The sequence below is a fragment of the Aegilops tauschii genome, chromosome 3 (assembly GCF_002575655.3).
Source record: "Aegilops tauschii subsp. strangulata cultivar AL8/78 chromosome 3, Aet v6.0, whole genome shotgun sequence".
Taxonomy (NCBI): Eukaryota; Viridiplantae; Streptophyta; class Magnoliopsida; order Poales; family Poaceae; genus Aegilops; species Aegilops tauschii.
Window position 1 is genome coordinate 73,100,912 of NC_053037.3, and position 13,417 is coordinate 73,114,328.

At 45.3% G+C, this 13,417-nt stretch overlaps 1 protein-coding gene across 1 annotated transcript; it reads right to left on the bottom strand.

The window, feature by feature from the left end:
- Nucleotides 1–778: 778 nt before the first annotated feature.
- On the bottom strand, nt 779–7,708 carry LOC109776942 (uncharacterized). The gene is made up of 7 exons (XM_020335602.4): nt 7,502–7,708; nt 7,291–7,365; nt 7,129–7,186; nt 6,633–6,688; nt 2,038–2,100; nt 1,429–1,497; nt 779–1,246 (listed from the first exon to the last, which is right to left on the bottom strand). The coding sequence occupies exons 1-7, from the start codon at nt 7,583–7,585 to the stop codon at nt 998–1,000; spliced, it is 654 nt and encodes a 217-aa protein (XP_020191191.1). The 5' UTR covers nt 7,586–7,708; the 3' UTR covers nt 779–997.
- Nucleotides 7,709–13,417: the final 5,709 nt, after the last annotated feature.

Sequence of the window (13,417 nt, forward strand, 5' to 3'; positions counted from 1 at the left end):
TCAGAGAAAAATGAACGTGAGATTAAAAAAAACATGTGTTTCCAAAAAATGCTGTGACATTTAAAAAATTGTTCACATAATTCAAAAAAATATACATTACATTTTATGAAAAATGATACGTGTTTTAAAATTTTGTTTCTGATATTTTTCAAAATGTTTATACAATATTCGCATAGTTTAGAAAAAAAGTTTCATGCCATTCAAAAATGTTCAACATGTATACGAAAAAATGTTCAAAAACATATACTCAGTCCTATCTTTAGTACAACTTTAGTACAAAGTTGAACTAAAGGAGCGTCAATTAATATGGATTAGAGAGAGTATCTTTTTTAAATGTACATCATGTAATTTAAAAAATGCTCAACATGTATAAAAGAATGTTGCGTGTGTAAGAAAAATGTACTATGTGTATGGAAAGAATAGTAGACATGTGTTAAAAAAGGAAAAGGGGTGAAAAGACGAGGAAAACCCGTGAAAACCTAAGAAAGAAGAAAAAACAAATAAACCGATGAAAGGCAATGAAAATCAGTAAGAAAAACACATTTCTTAGGGGGAGGGGAGGGGCAAATAAATAGGCAAGAAATAGCCTCGACTAAAAAAAGTAGGCAAGAAATAGCTTGGCTAAAAAAATTAACCAAGAAATAGCGTGGCACTCATGAATGGATTTCATTCGGAATTACTTCACCTACGATCTTTCCAGTCTAATTTTTGTGCAATGATCAGATGGCTGTGGCCTTTGATAGGTGAATACTCGCTGTGATTGCATGTAGTACCATAATCGCACTAAAAAGATCATTTCACTTGCTATTACGGTGTTAGATCCTTTCGTCAGATAGAACTCGTCACCTTCGACAAAACGTTCATACACTGCAACGGAATCATGGATGCATCCTTTGCATCTCGCCAAGAAAAACCATCTTGCAGGCTGCGGCGGCGTTGCAGTGAGATTCTGGTATGCAACACTGAGCATTCTAGAAATCTTGGATATTACTGTTGGTCATCGTTCATCGCCACTTTCATCGTCGTCGTCGTCCCCGTATGCAGCCAAAGAGCCAAGCACGCTGCTCTTGGCGTCACCTTGTGGCTCACGGTTTGTATCATGCCCATTCGAAGGCACCAACTCCTTGGGAGCAGGCTTACATTCCACGTCAGATTTTGCCTTCTTGGCTCGAGGCTTCACGGAAACTGTAATGTTTCTCAGGAACTCAGGCTGGCTCCTCTTCGAAGGCGGCTTAGGCTTGCTTTCCTGAAGAAGAGCGGATATATATAAACAAAGATGAAAACCAGGGCAATTTGGTTGAAGAAATGCTTCATTTGCCTCCGCCATCATGATGGGGAATGCAAATATAGCAACTGGCTAAATGTGCAATATCTAAATGTAATTTTCGCCTGGCATGAAATTAAATATGCTTTCGTGTTGTAGCCTACCTCAGGCAAAGAGACTGTAGGCATCTCACCAAGTTCATGAGCAATAGTGGACTGGGCAGCTACAGCCTCCTGAAGGGCAAAACACATTCATTAGGTACGCCATGTGAGTGAGTCACGCTTGGGCCGCTTGGCAGATCATATACCACGAAAGTATAGTTACAACCCTAATTGTAGCAAGCAAGCCTTCCTATCCTGCCTATCCACATTCTTGTGATGTTGAAACAATTGCTGAACGTTACAAGCTTATTAAGACAAAGCATAGAATCAGGTGTGGAGGATTAAAAGGCTCCACTATCTGCTGTTTTCAGATGATAGCTAGATACCCACATGACCAAATTTCTCCACATTCACATCGTGTCTTTTTTTATCTGTTAATGAATATGAAATGCTACACGGACAAGAATGCACCCATACGCAACCAGTCAAAGCGTATAAATCAGATTTCATGTTTTATTGTATTTTCTACATGAAAGACACAAACATTTGCAGTATTGAAAATAAGGGTAATACACGCAACTTGTTACTCCCTCTGTACATTGTTTTTTAGACTTACCATAAGTCTAAAAACGCCTTATATTAATGAACAGAGGAACTAGTAATATTACTCACATGGAAACTACGGAGTTGTTCAGCTTCTTCATTGGCCACCTGCTGGTCATATTCTCTCCTTGACTGCACCATCGTAAATTGAAAAGAGTAAGATGTTGCATGGCAGCACAAGATACAGACCACATTAACAGTTAGCATACTTGAAATCTCATGTTTTATGTCCAAAATTCTTATTTATTCAAATATCAAACAGCCAAAAACCAGTACTAGAGTGCTACTAACTTGAAATATGATAAACAAGCTACTCAGCCATTTTACTGCAGACAATTCCCTACTTTTCAGTTTTAAGAATTTCCATATGGCAATTGTCAAGTCCGAAGACCAATTATTGTCATGAATTGGAAAGAAGGATCCTCTTGAGGAAAATAGCAGCACACACTTTCCATACCTCCTTCACCCAAAATTGTACCCAAGGTAAATAATTAAGTTGTGGTCTCTTGTAATATTATTCACCAAAGTTGCAAATAATAATGCTACCTTTTCTTAATAATAATGTTCAGCACAGTTACCCAAAGAAGGTGAATACTCCCTCCGTCCCAAAATAAGTGTCTCAACCTTAGTACAACTTTAAGTACTAAATTGGTGTTAGAAAACAAATTCATCTCTAAAGAATATGTGGTTGATTTATGTTGAAACTCAAGAAATATTTGTGGTTGCAGTAAATGATCAACAAAATACTATTTTTCAATAATGTGGTTGCTAGTTTAATTCTAACCACGCAAAAAGGGTTAAATCCTAAGCTGGTTGGCTGGTATCCTGTACTTCTGTCTTAATATAGTGGGTGCTATCACAAACTTAGGACACCTGGTCACTACAGAATGAATAATGGCGGCACTAATGGTACCGACATGAAGCTTAATCAGTCTCACTCTAAACTAAAGCCTGTTTTCAGTTCAGCTAGGATCTAAGATGGTTATGTTTTTAGTTCTTATTGGTTTTGTTCCAGTTGGGTAGGCCTGCAGGTTTGAAAAACTGCTAGGAAGCTATTTTCCCCTTTCTATTGTAAAAGGAGGGGTAAAAGGAATGCAGATTGACTGCCTAGTTTACTGTGACTTGTACAAAAGAAGAAAAAATTCAAGAACTAGTATAGTAATTAGTAAATATATGTGCACAATTTTCCCTTTTTTCACAACCCATTATCTTATATTGACATGCAAATACATAATGTTATACTTCTTTTCAAGCAACCGGCAGGAGCACTGCCTTTTAATTGAGAAGGGGGAAATATATACAGGTTATACTATCTATTACAGTGTTATACTATCTATTACATCCATAATTTATTTCAGTTTTGAGATAGTCGAAGCATGCAACTAGTTGTGGACTCTTGTTCCCCTGGGGAAAAGACCTCTCCGAAGCAATGCAAAGGTCAAAGCAGCATTGTGCCAAAAAAGAAAAACTACACAATATTATGTAAATAAATAGTCTAGATAATAGATATGTAATGGATGCAAAGAAAAAGACAAGGCTGTCAACCATGATGAGCAGAGAATGCAGTATAAACTGGATCCAGCCACACAATTCTTGTGTGCCTCAACCCTCTTAGGCACTGTTCGGATAGCCAGGGATCAGCCGGGGTCGACGCCCAATCCCCATGGGTCAACCAGGATCAGCCCCGCCGGGTATGTATCCTTGCTCACACCTAAAAACATGTTCGGTTAATCCCTCTCAGGATCCCACCCGGCCTATTCCCCCAGAATCCTGTCCATCCCGGTCATGGACGTGTTATTTGGATGCAGATGTTTATGTTTGGTACAACATCACTAGAACACTTCATTGATCGTGTAATAGAGTGGCCACTGTACTGCAATCGCATATTGCAGATTTCACATATTCGAGCTACTCATGCTGAAATTGTCTCTCTAATCGAGAGAGCCTTTGCCAGGATTTCATCAAGTCAAAACGAGCCCAATATTAACTTGCTTTCTACAGAGTAGCATGCTTTCATCAATTGGAACCATGGAGGTAGCTCGTCACAAAAAGAAAAGGGTGCATAATTTTGGGAAACTATTCTGTTCAGCCGGCTGATATTAACGATCACGTCCGTCACCTCGTGTGTGTGCCACGTGTCCGTGGGCTCACAACAGCGGTGGCACTCTTATCCTTCTCCCACCAAGCAATGACAACTACTGCACGTATTTGTTTCTCGAGCAATCCATTCCCTCGTGCGTGGGCAGCCAACAATCCATTCCCTCGTGCGTGGGCAGCCAACAATCCATTCCCTCGTGCGTGGGCAGCCAACAATCCATTCCCGCCCCCGTCCTCTCCCTCTCTCTCTCTCCCTCTCCCCCTCCCCCTCCCCCTCCCCCTCCCCCCCTCCCTCCCTCCATCCCTCCCTCCCTCCCTCCCACATCTTCGAGCTACTCATGCTGAAATTGTCTCTCTAATCGAGAGAGCCTTTGCCAGGATTTCATCAAGTCAAAACGAGCCCAATATTAACTTGCTTTCTACAGAGTAGCATGCTTTCATCAATTGGAACCATGGAGGTAGCTCGTCACAAAAAGAAAAGGGTGCATAATTTTGGGAAACTATTCTGTTCAGCCGGCTGATATTAACGATCACGTCCGTCACCTCGTGTGTGTGCCACGTGTCCGTGGGCTCACAACAGCGGTGGCACTCTTATCCTTCTCCCACCAAGCAATGACAACTATTCACGCCGCCGCTGGAGCCTTGTATGCTGCCGTCCGTGGAGTAACAGTTCCGGCAACAACATCTTTGTTGCATAAATTTTTTGCAGCATGACTTTTGTTTCAGAAAAAAGTATACAAATTTTTCTGTAACATGATCTCTACTGCTAAAAAGTTATATACACGTTTCTGTAACATGACCTTTGTTGCAAAAAAAAACTGCAACACAATCTCTGTTGCAAATGTTTCTGTAACATGACCTTTGTTGCAAAAAAATCTGCAACCGAATTTCTGTTGCAAATGTTTCTGCAACAAGGCTTTTGTTGCAAAAGTAGAGGACAACACGTATTCGTTAGATTGTGTGATATCTGACGGCCCGCAAGGCGGCGGATCTTTTTTTAAAATCTGTTGGCGGACGCGTAGCGTCGCCCATGGCAACCGTAAAATATCTTTGGGGCAACTGTTAAATTGGAACTGAAGGTGGAATGGCCCTGCGGAATGGACGAGACTTGCCTGCTCCCCGCGCGTGCGCCCATCTGTGCTCCCGCATATGTGGCTTGATTTGATTGGAACAAAATAAGGCCCGGCCCCACCCCCTTAAAATCAGGGGGGAGATGATTAGATTAGAAAGGAAAAAGGAAAAAAGACAGCCGTAGGATGAGGTGGGAGCACGGATGGGAGCATGGGGAGGGAGCAGGCAAGCCGGATCCCTGCGGAATGTATTGTTTGGCATTTTGTTAGGATAATAAGATCCTGCCACTTGCTTACTGTTTTGATATGCTTTACTGCTGCCTAATCCATTTTCCTCATTGACATGGTTGGATTTATTTAGGCTTCTGAACCATCATGGCAGTATATCCACCTCAAATATGGAAGCCAAGGCAAAATAATTTAATAAAATTCTTCAGGAACACTATTATCCTTGGTTTGCACAATACATGGTCATGAAAAGGTACCATAGCCATTTGTTTCCTTTCTTTTCTGCACCAGTTTTTCTAACCTTGAAGCACTAGTTACATGTTTATCTTTGCATGGCAAGAATTGAGCCAATATTTCAATTCTTGGTTCAATATTTCAACCTTGGCTCAATATTTCAATCTTTCTCAATATTTCAATTCTTGGTAAGGGAATCTTTCTCTAGTAAGAACAAAATAGACATCTCTGTCCACATCTATTGAGCTAATTTTAGTGCCAGAATACCGTTGTGCTGGCATTTTTTTTCTGCACAAGAAACTACTGAATTATGTTCAACAAGTGTCAGTAAGATGAAAAGCAACTATACAGCCAAAAGCAACACACACTGCAGAGGTGGCATGGTTTGAGTTAACATGTACAACAAAATGAAACAGTTTGACAGCCATTTATTTCAATCTTTCTCAATATTTCAATTCTTGGTTCAATATTTCAACCTTGGCTCAATATTTCAATTCTTGCCGTGCAAAGAATTGAGCCAATATTTTCAACCTTGGTTCAATATTTCAATCTACAGAGGAAACTGATAGATATACTGTCAGCACTGGTGTGCTGTCCCCTTTAGTCTGACAAGAAGAGTGTCAACAGCAAAGCTTCTGGGTGACAGATGGCCCAGATCTCATCAAGGCAGCAGCGAGAATTAACAGGGCAGTTTTATCAACCATTGAGTCTTGAATCATTTACCATTCATGTAATTGTTTTACTCCTACACACTGCTCATCTGAGTGATTAATGTACCCGCACCATATATGTAGATTCGGCTGTGAATGAGAAGTAAGAATTGAGATGCTAAACTAGTCTAGTTAGCTGTAGCGTGTCTCTTTCTCCCCTATATACATTTTGCGGAAACCCTCGAGAACCTAGCAAAAACCCCGCAAAATTCCCCAAATCCCCTTCCGAGAGTGACATACAAATGACCAACAATATGAACCTATAGTTTCTACTTTCTAGCTTGAATAATCATTTTCAATGCTAGCAATATATTAAAATGCTTACCAAAGCCAATTTGTCAAGAAACTCTGTTTCATCCTCATCCAAAGCCTTTGGGGGTCCTGGATAGAACAAGAAAAAGATCAGAAAACAAGAAGAAGAAAATAACCCCACAACCCTGCATCTTGTCTTTTAGCCATTTCAACCGAGTAACGGCAACTAGCCGAGAGCAGGTTAGAAAAGATTGTCCAACAAGACCAAAACATGTTTTACAATTTATCCCAGGTTCAGGCCAGAACAAGGATACACTCCTCTTTGTTTCAGAAAAAGTACAGGTAAGCCCAACTGTATCGACACTATAACCATGACTAGCATGGACATGCTTTGCTTATCAGTAAACACTTTGGGCCGCAGGCTTAGTGTTTGCATTGCAAGTTGCAACTCACTTCTTGCTTGCTCTAACTGACTGCAACCTTTTGATGGGCACTGCTGCACTAAGCAACTTCACATTGCTCTTAGTGTTTCGCGAGATGGGAAGTGGTGCAGTGGGTGGATAACTTACTGTGCTTGAAGCGCTCATTGAACTCGGCATCCTTCTTATCCTTGTTCTCCTGCAGGATCTGCACAGCGTGAACATAAGCACTAGCCATCAGCACCGTCGCCGGTAGAGGATTATTGGCAAGCAAATGGAAGCGAAGGCGACAAAGGGCAAAAAAATAAAAACCTGGAACAGGGGCTTGTCGCGCTGGGCAGTGCCGTCTTCCACCCGCTCCCCTCTCGACCGCTTCGCCTCGTCGAGCTGCGAATTTTTTTCCCCCACCCCGCCAAAATCTCAGCAATTTTTTCTAGGTTTTCCGCATCCGATTCTACGCGCTAGGGAAGCAGGCAGGCAAGCAATCGAAAGAGGGGCAGAGACTAGGGGACTGTAGCCTTGCCTGCTCCTCGGAGACGAAGCTGACGAGGCGGATGGCCGGCGGAGCAGCCGCCTTGGAGCTCGACGACGTCTCCTCCCAACTCATTAGGACGGCGACGGCTCTTTCTCCTCCGCCGCGCTGGCTGACGAGGCCTCCGCGAGCCTGCGAGATCCCTAAAACCAGACGAATCACGAGACTCACTCACAGCCGTTGGATTACGATCTCGTCAATCTCAGGGCCTCTTTGATTTGCATTTTAACTAGGGGCATTTGATTTTTCTTTTCTTTTTTGCCACTCTTTACTTGGGACCTTGACAATTTGACACTGCTTACTTTCTAGTATTTGATTCTTTTATATATACACGGAAAAGGTAACTTGCGAACAGTCTATCCTTTCTAACGTTGGAGAAGGATAACCCCTACCCCATTCTTTTTTTCGAGGGTACGCCAAAGGCGTACCATAGCTTTATAGAAGGGGAGAAAATATGTACAAGAGAAGTTTAGTTGCTAATCACGAGGTCACAAGTCAACCGTGACATCGCCTCCACTCCACTCCCGAAACACTATATGCTACTCGACTACATGCACCACTCCAGTCGCTCCGGCCGTCTTCCAGTTATGTAGGTCCTGAAAGATAGTCTCAGTCACTCCAAAGGCGTCTAACGTGCCACTCCTACCAAAGACCCTAGCGTTTCTCTGCTTCCACAATGACCAACAGATTAACATGACAATCATGTCAAAGCCTTTCCTGCTCCTCTTGGACAGCCGCTTCCTCGTCCGTGCCCACCAGTCAGTGATCTGGGACTGCGTCATAGGGCACAGTGTTTGATCCACACCAATCCTGGTGAAACAAAGGTGCCACACGTGTCTAGCGTACACGCACTGTAGCAGGATGTGATCCACCGTATCCTCGTCCTGGTCATAGAGGTAGCATGGGGATGTTTGGTCTTGTAGCCCATGCCTGGCTCTCCTGTCTGAGGTCCAAAGCCGATATTGCACCGCGAGCCACATGAAAATACGACAGGATAGCGGCGCCTAGCATTTCCATATTGCCGTGAAGGAGTGGAAACGTATCCGTCCCATGCATAGCATCCTGTACGCTGAGGAGGCCGAGTAGCTGCCTGATTCGCTCCAGGCCCAAAGCGGAGTGTCATCTAACTCGGGATCTAGCTGCACCTCCATCAGAAATTCCCATAGTCGGATGAACTGTGCAAGGGCGTCCGTGTCAAGTTCACCGATGCTGTCATTTGTCCAAGCATGCAGGCAAATCCCATCTCTGACCAGGCGTTTGTTTGCCACCTGCGTCCTAACTTTAGCCACCACCAAGGGTGCGATCTCAGCTGTCATACTTCCGCTAAGCCACCTGTCTTTCCAGAAAAGGGTGCGTCTACCATTTCCGACATGCCACTGAACTAGGCTCCCGAAAGCCTGCATCACATGCTTGTCCGCAGTGAGATTTAGGCCCTGCCAGGGTCTGTACGGGTCTGTCCTCCTAAGCCATTCCCACCTCAGTCTTAGCATGATACCGTGTTTGTGTAGGTCAATGATTCCCAAACCTCCGAGCTGCTTGGGTCTGCAAACCCTCTTCCAGGAGACTACACACTTGCCTCCGCTAACAGCATCTGTGCCAGCCTAGAAAAAAGCGTGACATCCCTTGTCAACTTGCTCCAGAGCCCACTTGGGCGCCTCAGCCACCATCAAATGGTGCGTCGGCCGAGCTCTCATAACCTGGTTAACCAGGATTAGCCGCCCTGGCCTGGTTACTATGCCATGTTGCCATCCTGGCATGATGTGGAGTGCAGCATCCACGATCGGCTGCCACTCGTTCCTCTTGAGCTGCTTGATGCCCAGTTGTAGCCCGAGGTATTTACACGGAAAGGAGTCGATCTTCCATGATAAAGCATTCCTGACCAGCTCCACATCACCCTCCTCAGATCTTATCAGAATTGCCGCAGACTTGGCATAATTTACTTTCAATCCCGATGCCACTCCAAATATGCCGAGCAAGTTCTTTACCAAATGCAAGTCCGGTCTGGTGGGCCTGATGTAGAGGACAACATCGTCCGCGTACAGGGAAAGTCTCTGCATCGGGCTACAGCCGGCGATAGGGCTGAGAAGCCCATGCTCATGCGCCTTGATGACTAGTGGTAAGGACATCCATGGCTATGATGAAGAGTAGGGGGGAGGCCGGGTCCCCTTGCCGAAGCCCCTTGGCATGCATGAACTTGGCACCGGCACATCCGTTGACCAATACTCGCGAGCTAGCAGAGGTAAGCAGGGTGCCAATCCATGAGATCCATCTCTCCGAGAACCCACGCGCGCGTAACACCTCGAAGAGAAAAGGCCATGATAGCGAGTCGAAAGCTTTAGAGATATCCAGCTTGAGCATTACTCCTTTGGCCTTCCTTTGGCGCAGGCGACGGGCCATTTCCGGACAAGCAAAAAGTTGTCGTGGATGCTCCTTCCTTTGATGAACGCCGATTGGTTAACATTGACAAGCTCTCCCATGCGAGGGCAGAGTCTATTCGCCAAGAGCTTGGAAGCCATCTTTGGGAGACTGTGCAAGGCATATGGGTCGATAGTCATTTGTCGTGTGGGTCTTCGGGGTTTTCGGAATCAGCGTGATCAAGGCCTGGTTCAGCCTTCTGAACCCTTTTCCATTTCCAATGAAAAGCTTGTGTAGCACCGCAATTAAGTCCGCCTTGACAATATCCCAGGCTTTTTGAAAGAAAAGGCCGATGAAACCGTCCGGTCCCGGCGCACGGTCCGCCGGCATGCCCTTGACAACCGCCCAAATTTCCTCCTCGCTAAATATCTGATCCTGCTCGGACAAGTCGAGCCTAGTCACACCGAGCGCATCCAGGTCCAAAGTGAACTCACGCACGACATCCTTTCCGAGGACTGTTTTGTAGGCCTCATGGAAAGCCGCCTCCTTCCCACCTTTGTCCGTGACATGTGTCCATCCACCAAAAGGGACGGGATGTAGTTCTTCATCCTCCTACCATTCGCAACCAAGTGGAACAGCTGTGTATTAGCATCGCCTTCTCTAAGCCAAGTGATGCGCGACCTTTGGCGAGATATAGTTCTTTCCAGCAAGGCCAGCCCAGCACGAGTTGTTTTAGGGATCTCCTGAGCCATCTCTCCTCGTCCGTGAGTAACCGGATCTCCTAAGTGCGGTCAAACCTCAGAATCACCAGGTTGGCGATGGCTATTTGCATCTTGATGTTGCCAACTCTCTTCTGGCCCCAAATCGCGAGCGCCTTAGCTGTATTCCTGAGAAGGGTGTCAAGTCTCCTGAATGGGTCCGTGATAGCCTCATCGCAAGTCCAAGCCTCCTGCACCACCTCCATGAATCCATCCATCTTCACCTAGAACTTCTCAAAGCGGAATCTCCTCCTAGGCCCCATGTGCTCGTCCAGGGCCAGGTGGAGGGGACAGTGATCGGAAATTGCCGTGGACAGCGCCTGGAGCAAGCAGTCGGGGTGGTCGATCTCCCAATCAATGGACACGAAGGCACGGTCAATCTTAGTCATCATTGGAGTCTGGCGCTCGTTACTCCACGTGTAGTTGCGTCCATGTAGGAAAAGCTCCTTGAGAGCGTTGTCGTCGACGAAATTTTTGAACCTCCTCATCATCCGCCTGTCAATCAATGAGTTGTTCTTATCGCCCGCATGGAGGATTAAGTTGAAGTCTCCGATGACCATCCATGGCCCTGGACACAGCAGTCTGCGCTCCGTCAATTCGTTTAGAAACTCAATTTCCTCGCTATCCTCCTGAGGACCGTAAACCACCGACAACCACCATGGTGTACCTCCCATGGGGGAGACGTATGTCGTGATGGAATGAGTGTCATTGACGTGGTTCATCAATTGCACCCTGGTGGAGTCCCAAGCAACGAAAATCCCTCCCCTAGTATCAGACGCCGGTAAATAGGTGTAGCCATCGTAATTAGGTCCCATACATTGCATGATCATATACTTGTCCACCCTTTCAAGCTTGGTCTCTAGGATACAACAAATCGCCACATGTAAAGAGTCTACAAATTCGCGTAGAGCCTTCCTCCTAGCTGGCCCATTTAGGCCACGCACGTTCCAGCAAACTAACTCCATTCCTGTGTACGACATGGCCAAGATATCCTCCATGTCGACAGGCCCAACTGCGCCTATACCATGATCGGCGCCGTGCTCTCCAAGTCACCTCCTAGGTCGAGTGGTATCGCCTTCCCGAAGATCGCCGCGATCGCTCTCAACTGCGTCTCCTGGAGGGGCGAGTCAAACACCGTGCGAAGCTGGTCTAGCGCGTCCTCGGAGACCGCCAGGTCCTCAGTATCCAAGCCCAGGGCCTTAAGTAAAACCGCTTCAGCTGCCGACGCCTTAGACTTCCTATGTCCGATTGAGGATCCCGATCTGGTGGCGCGCCGCGGTGTGAACGGGTCCTGGCCGGCTCGGACCCCACGCAGCCCTTCGAATTCTTATCGGTTGGATTTTAATTTGCTACGATTTCCAAATGAGAAAAGCCGAGGTAGGTTTGATAATCATTGGCCTTTCCTTTTCAACGTTGTCATAAACAGTCTAGATTTGCGAGAGGTTTCCATGATTGGAAGACAGTTCACTTGGGCGAACAGTCCTCCGGAATCGACATATGAGAAACTAGATCGCGTATTAATGGATACCGACTGAGAATCCAGATTCCCTCTGGTTTCTCTATGCGCTCTACCTCGTATAGAGGCTATCTCAGACCACGCACCCATCATTTTAACTACTGGATTGCCACGACCGCAACACAGACGCCAAGTTCAAGTTCGAACTGGGTTGGTTGCATCGGGATGGATTCCATGACATGGTCAAGAAGGTGTGGGATAAACCGGTTGCCGGGCTTACCCCAATACACAAATGGAACAACAAAATGCATGCTTTACGTAAGTTCCTTAGTGGTTGGGCTAGGCACACTGCGGGTATCCTCAAGCTTTGTCTTTCGTCTATCATTGATGAATTAGAAGCTTTGGCAGAGGTTAGACCTCTATCTGAGCATGAAATCGAGATCAAGAGTCATTTGAATGCACAGATAGCTAGCATGCTGCGTGAGGAGGAACTCAAATGGTGCCAACATAGTAACTCTCAATTTATCCTGAAAGGTGATTCGAATACTAGATTTTTTTCATGGAGTCGCCAATGACGGACGCTGGAAGAAAATTATGCATTCCCTACAACAGGATGGGGGCACGATTGAGGGGCATGAGCAACTTAAATCTTATATCACTAATTATTATAAAAATTTGTTCGGAGCCCCAGAGGAAGGAAATTTCTCAATGGATGAGTCCTGAACGGATGACATCCCCCATGTCTCTGATGAGAAAAATGGCCTTCTAACAGCCCCATACTCTGAGGAGGAAGTTAGAAAGGCGGTTTTCCTAATGGAGCACAACAAAGCCCCGGGTCCAGATGGCTTTCCCATTGAGTTCTATCAGAACTTCTGGGAAGTCATCAAGCCGGATCTCCTACTTTTGTTTAGCGAGCTACATGCTAGCCATCTAGAATTGTTTCGCTTAAACTTTGGTGAGATTATTTTATTACCTAAAGTTAATGAGGCTGAAAGGATACAACAATATGGACCTCTTTGCCTCCTTAATGTTAGTTTTAAAATATTCATGAAGGTTGCGACTATTAGGCTAAATTCGGTTGCTGAACATGTGATTCGTCCTTCACAGACTGCTTTTATACAAGGAAGAAACATCCTAGATGGAGTTGTTATCCTTCATGAAACGGTCTATGAATTAGATCGGAAAAAGTTGAATGGGGTGGTACTCAAAATAGACCTTGAAAAAACGTATGACAAAGTCAAATGGCCATTTCTTCAAAAGACTCTCAGAATGAAAGGATATTCTGCAGAGTGGTGCGCTATGGTCCATAGCTTCGTTTCTGGAGGTAGTGTTGCTATT

What these genes read in the sequence shown, in the direction of transcription:
- LOC109776942 (XM_020335602.4), bottom strand. Translation starts at nt 7,585, where the DNA reads ATGAGTTGGGAGGAGACGTCGTCGAGCTCCAAGGCGGCTGCTCCGCCG. An exon ending in GCGACAAGCCCCTGTTCCAG is followed by an intron (nt 7,187 to 7,290) that starts GTTTTTATTTTT and finishes CACGCTGTGCAG; the next exon opens with ATCCTGCAGGAGAACAAGGA. An exon ending in CTACAGTCTCTTTGCCTGAG is followed by an intron (nt 1,247 to 1,428) that starts GTAGGCTACAAC and finishes GCTCTTCTTCAG; the next exon opens with GAAAGCAAGCCTAAGCCGCC.